Genomic DNA, 6,182 nt, shown 5'->3' on the forward strand with positions numbered 1-6,182 from the left:
CAGCATTTTCCAATTCCGTTCCCTGCAGCTGCATTAAAGTAACACCAAAAACCTTGGTGCCCCACACCAAAACTTGGGTCATCAGGTGCAGAATCTACAGAAGGAACTGAGCGTGTTTCACCATTAACACTGAGCCTCCTGTTGGAAAACTCCCCCCTGTGCTTTTAAAGGAAGAGTTTCCATCCTCAAAAGATGATTGTTAAGACACTTGACCTGGTGTACAGAAATACTATATATTTAAGGAGGGTTTACCATTGACAAATATACATCATTGGTGCTTTCCATCCAACAGCATGTGCAAGAAAAGTTATCCTAATAGAGTGTGAATCTTCCCCCAACCCCAGCCCCATAGCTTCCATGGGGCTTCGAAGTAAAAAAAAAATGAAACGAACCCAGTTCTGCAGAGATACATACTCTGTCGCACTCACACAAAAACAAAAAACAAAAACGAACTGGTGAACAAAATAGCCTATTGTAGTAAAAAAGACTCATTTAAAAAAAATAAAAAAAGATTATTCCATCTCAGGAAGGGAAAAACTCCTCTCGCAAGTCTGTAAGACGCAGCTACTTTGCCTCGTTCGGCTACTTCCGAGCTGCAGGACTGCCCAGAAAGAGAGCGAAATGTAAGAATGACCTACGAGTTCTGCTTTAGGGGCTCACGGTTATTTAGAAGGATCACATTAAGAAGATTTAGGACAGTCTGCAGCTGCTGGGCTGGACATGCACATGGCGGGCATGCCGTGGGCGGAGCTGGCTGGAGCCGGGGTCAGACTAGATGGCCTGGGAGTCCCCTTCTGACTCGCTCGGTTTCTACGCTTCTTTTTGTTTTCTGTGCGCACCGCAGGGTGTCGTGAGCATCTCTCCCCCACTGCTCCTTATTGGAAATCCTTTTTTTCCTTTTGCAACCCAAGAAAGAAGGGTGAGTGTGAACCTAATACAGAGACCCTTTGCTCACGATAAAAAAAACCTATGGATTTATATGGACATTTCCCCCTTTTTTGGAATGTCGCTCAAAGGGGAAAGGGAGGACGAAAAGGATGCAGGGTTTCACTGTGCTCACGCAACGGCGAAAGATGCTTTCTGGTCTATGGGGGCCGGGGGCGAGGGTAACGGTAACAGGTGAGGAAGTCAAACTTTAAAAAATAAAATAAAGGATGTTGCATGAGTTACAGTGCAACTGTCTTATCACTCCACCCCAGCTTTGTTCATTATCGTTTCTGTTCTTTGTTTGCTAAAAAAAGGATTGAGTACAACACAGTCTGGTTGGCGGCCACAAAAGCGTAGCTGTCTTTGGCAAGAAGTCGACACGTCGACCCTCTCTGTCACCTTCTGCCCATTTCGCTCTGTCTCATGAAATGGATGTTGTTCGCACTGTCCGAGAGTTCCGGATACTGCTCCACTGAGATCACAAAGTAGCCATCGTAACCCTGAACCCGCCCCGTGTTCAGCAGCTGCTGCTTCTCCCCTTCTGTCCAGGAGCGCGCACCCTCCTCCCCGTCCCGCAGTCTCTGCTGCTCCCGGGCCCACGCCTGGGCCACGGCACGCTGCCTGGCCAGCTCCAGCACACGGGTCTTCTCCTCGTCCAGGCTGGTCCCGTAGCGGGTGTTCAGACACAGTGCCCCGTGCTGGAGCTGGATGTCCGTGTAACGTCTAGTCCTGCCGTTGAGCACGGTGTTGATTTGGGAGACGGTGACGTTGACGCCGTTTTCCAAGGTTCTGCGCCCACCGCTGAGGCCCAGGATGGACAGGTCGCTGTCCGACGGACCCTGCTTGACGAAATAGTGGGTGTCCATGCCTTCGATTGTGAAGTGCAAATTCTCCAGGTAGTGAGCGTTGTTCAGTATGGCTGCGATTCTCCGCCCATCCTCGTTCGCTGTACTGATGATGTCGGTAGATACTCTTCCATCTTTCATTGCAAATTTGACCCCCTTGCCGATGACGGAGCCGCCTGAAGCGAAGTTAATGTTCTCCTTGACTTCATGGCAGCCCGCGATGCTTGAGCTATAGATCTGTTCGAAGCGCTCCAGGGTGACGAAAGCCTTCAGCTGCTTCTGCACTTCGCACTGCACACCCAAAATCGACTGGGCAGCAGCAGAGAAAAAGACGAGGAAGGTTAGCAAGGTGCACATATTGAGTGAAACAGAAGCAAAAACAAGAAAGGATCTTGCAGCATCTTTGGGTAAGATCCTATGCATGTTTAGCAGGAAAAAGTCCCACTGCATAGGATTGCGCCTTAAAGACTAAGGAATTTAGGCTGCAATTTTATAGATACTTAACTGGGATTTGCTTCCAATTAGATGTACACCGGGTTGTAATGTTAGTCTTTTGGTATCAGCTTCTGTGGACTTTACTCTGTTTATTTTTGAGCTATCACAAGATGCTTTCTTGTTTTTGATGCAATAGACCAGCAGGACTTCCCTCCAGAAAATGTTGAGTGAAACAAATCAATAGCATTTCTGTATGATGGAGGAAAACCTATAAGCAATCAACACCAGTCCTTTGGGAAGGCTGGGCAGCAGTATCAGTAAAGGTGTTAAGTACATTCTGGGCTTGCTTTAACTTGTTCCAACAGGATACCCTTCCGCCCACGTCACCGTAAGCCACTGCGTGAATTTGCACACTAAGCAAAATTGTAATTTAGCATTATTTGCACAAGCAGGACCAGGCCTGCATGGAAGACTGGGCTCAAGGACTCAGCCCACATTCCTCTCTTCTTCTCCTGCATGGCCCAACAGAGGGGAAAAAACTGGAATGTATCCCCCCCCCCCCCAGCAGTTTCCTGACATGCCCTTGTTTGAAAAAATCAATTCTTGTTTGGATAAACTCTACCCAACTGGTAAGCAAACCAACTTCAAAACCTGGATTGTTTTTCTGGCTTGTTTAGCAGGACAAGGAGGGCAAACCCTTCATGGATAGCAGGATGGTTTGCTTCGTGGGAGGTGGGGTCAGTGATGTGTTGAGGGAGAATGAATCCGCCCTCCACAGATTCGACTGAATCCCAGGAAAGCCCAGCTCATGGCTCTTCCATTTCTTGTCCAGTTTGGCCCTGAATGAACAGCAGGCGACGGCCGCGTTCTCTCCAGGCCTCAAAGTGTGACACTCTGGCGTGTTCCCGTCCCCTTTGCCGAGAGCTTCTCCTGCAGAATGTTATCACGAGCACCAGCATAATCATAATTAAAAAACTTCTCTGTTATCTCAAAGTAAGTCCTGTGCCTTTGAAAAGCTGCTTAATTTTAAGATCTAACGACCTTGAATACACCCTTTTAATAATAAAGTAATGCATGTAGGAAGAATGCTTTCTTCTGGGGAAGAAAAACAACTTGTGGGTTCTGCGGCTAGGAAAATAAAAGGAAGGGACAAAAACAGATTATGCAGAGTTCAAAGAGACGGAGTATTCCGCCTTTGAAATTTGCTATCCATTCCGTTTCATCTTCCATTATATATTTTCCTCCCTAGATGAACTAGGGAAGAAGAGAAATAGAAAATGCGATTTGAGTGAAGATGGGGGGCCACTGATAAAGCCCAAGTTTCAGCAAAAGGTTGAGATAGAGCAGAATGGTAGAAAATCAGAAGTATTATCGACAGAAGATTTGAGTCTGAGATTTGAATCGGAATCCCAGCTGAGTCCTAGACTCGGAGATAGTCAGCTCGGCGGAAAGGGAAATTAACCTTTGTGCACCAAATGCCAGGACTATCCTATCATATGAGAAGGGGCCTGATCCAGTGAAGGGTAAGTAAGAAAGACTCCCATAGTTCCCATCTGAGATGTGAAAGGGAAGAGGCCCTGCCTACCCTCTACCCCATGTCCAACGTCCCTGACCCAGCAAGCGGGAAGCCGGCTTGTTTTTAAACCTAACTGCAGCTGTACTCCAAATTTCAGGAAGGAGCACCTAGGAAGGAATCAGCAAAGAGGCCAGGCCCTCACTGAGGGGTGAATTGCAGAAGCCACTCTGGCTCCCACGCTCCATTCTGGAGTTGGGGCAGAATGGAACGACTGGACTCCACAGCGCACAAAAGCTCTGTGGAGCAGAACCGGCTCTGGACACCCTGACACTTTGCTCTTAAGGAGCTGACAGGAAACCTTGCCGTTGCTCCTTATGGATGGAAAACTTTGCAAACCAGGCTGGAGAGAGCGTTTCAGAGATGATGCTGTTGAAGATGCTGTCGTAATAGCACGGGGATGCTCTTTCTTCCAACTAGATAGACTGCAGCCTCTCGGGCCCCTAAAAAGGTGGAGGGCAAAGCCATGACTGTGCCTCATCCGTTTTCATGTCTACAGAAGAGCAGTGCTGCTCCCTGGGTGCTTGGCATTTATTCGGACTCGTTCTGGGGAAGCCAACACTTCCCAGGTGCTGGGATCCCACCCCCTGAAAAGAAAAATGTCTGTAGGATCATTTACTGAGGACCCCAGCAGATGGCCTCCTAGTCTACCGAAGTCAGGGAGGTAAAGTTTCCATCCACATTTTGGGCAGAGGGTTCTAGCACTAGCCATTAGAAGACATGGTACAACCGTCCCATCCTGTAAAAGACAGAAACAGACCGAAGCAGCCATGGAAAGAAATTGGAAGGTTATGAGCAGGAGGTGCCTTCCGCAGAGTCCCTTGTAACTTCCCGCTGAGGGGGAGAGGGTGCTGGTGGGACAGTAGCTCCTACCTTGCTGTTGTCCCACTCCTGGGTTTTGAGCTGGGTGTGGACGAGTTCGTAGGAGGGTTCCATTGTGTCCATGTCAGGCTTGGGGTACCCGGGGATGACATTGTGCAGCTGAAAGCCAAAGGTGAGCAGCCAGCTGTTGACATCTGCAACGGGAGAGGCAAAAGGTCACTTCCTGCATATATTGCACTGGGAGCAGCTTGTACTTCAGAGAGAGAAACCTGGGAGGGGGAAGAGGTCCCACTCCCCCAAAAGGAAAAAGGGGCATCACCTGCTGATCCTTATCTGTCATCATTTTATTTATTTATTTAAAACATTTCTATGCCGCCCCCATTGCGACAAAGCCTCGGGGCGGCTCACAACATCCAAAATAAACATAAAAATACAATCGATAATTTAAAAACTGGTACCATCTTGGCTATATATATTAACATCTATAAATACAACAATAATAAACAGTTAAAATAACTTTTAAATAAAAAGGTCTTCGCCTGATGCCGAAAAGCAAATAATGACGGCGCCAGGCGGACCTCTCTGGGGAGCGCATTCCACAGATGGGGTGCCACCGCAGAAAAGGCCCTCCTCCGGGTACTCACCCTCCTAATATCCTTCACGGAGGGTTCCTGGAGAAGGGCCTCTGCTGCCGATTGTAGGGGGCGGGCGGGCATATATGGACACAGACGTTCCTTTAGATAACCAGGTCCTTGAATTGGGCCCGGACTTCAATGGGGAGCCAGTGAAGCTGACGGAGAACTGGGGTTATATGAGAACAATGCCCAGTCCCCGTCAGCAACCTGGCAGCTCTATTTTGCACCAATTGAAGTATCCAGACCATCTTCAAGGGCAGCCCACGTAGAGCATGTTACAGAAATCCAACCGGGAAGTAACCAATGCATGTGTCACTGTCACCAGGCAGTCGTTCTCCAGGTAGGGACGCAGCTGATGGATCAGCCGAAGCTGAAGGAAGGCGCTCCTCGCCACCACCGTCACCTGAGCTTCTAGCAACAGCTCAGGGTCGAGGAGCACTCCCAAACTGCGAACCTTGTCCCTCAGAGGGAGTGCAACCCCATTTAGGACAAGGCCCAAGTCCCCCACCCCGAAGCCCGAACCACCCACCAACAGGACCTCCATCTTGTCTGGACTGAGCTTCAGTTTATTGGCCCTCATATAGCCCATTACCTCAGCCAGGCACCGGTTCAGTACAGCCACTGCCTCACCTGGATTGGTGGAGAACGAGAGGTAGAGCTGGGTATCATCAGCGTGCTGATGACTCCGCAGCCCACACCTCCTGATGACCTCTCCCAGCCGTTTCATGTAGATGTTAAATAGTGTGGGGGACAAGATGGAGCCCTGCGGAACTCCATGGCATAACTGCCATGGCACAGAGCCATAGTCCCCCAGCACCACCTTCTGAAATCAGCCATTGAGATAGGAGCAGAACCACTGCAAAGCAGTGCCTCCAACTCCCAATCCCGCTAGCCTATCCAGAAGAATACCATGGTCAATGGTATCGAAAGCCGCTGAGAGGTCCA

At 49.2% G+C, this 6,182-nt stretch overlaps 1 protein-coding gene across 1 annotated transcript in view; it reads right to left on the reverse strand.

Annotated features, from left to right (window-relative positions):
* Positions 1–1,322: 1,322 nt before the first annotated feature.
* The window catches only part of TENM4 (teneurin transmembrane protein 4), a 472,851-nt gene continuing 467,991 nt past the window's right edge, over positions 1,323–6,182 (reverse strand). The window contains exons 31-32 of the mRNA XM_044450236.1: positions 4,654–4,796; positions 1,323–2,081 (exon numbers count right to left, since the gene is read on the reverse strand). Of these exons, the coding sequence (XP_044306171.1) occupies positions 1,323–2,081; positions 4,654–4,796 (902 nt within the window). The remainder of the gene's footprint in view (positions 2,082–4,653; positions 4,797–6,182) is intronic.

Source organism: Varanus komodoensis, unplaced genomic scaffold, assembly GCF_004798865.1.
Source record: "Varanus komodoensis strain SLA01 unplaced genomic scaffold, ASM479886v1 scaffold63, whole genome shotgun sequence".
In the NCBI taxonomy this organism is placed as follows: domain Eukaryota; kingdom Metazoa; phylum Chordata; class Lepidosauria; order Squamata; family Varanidae; genus Varanus; species Varanus komodoensis.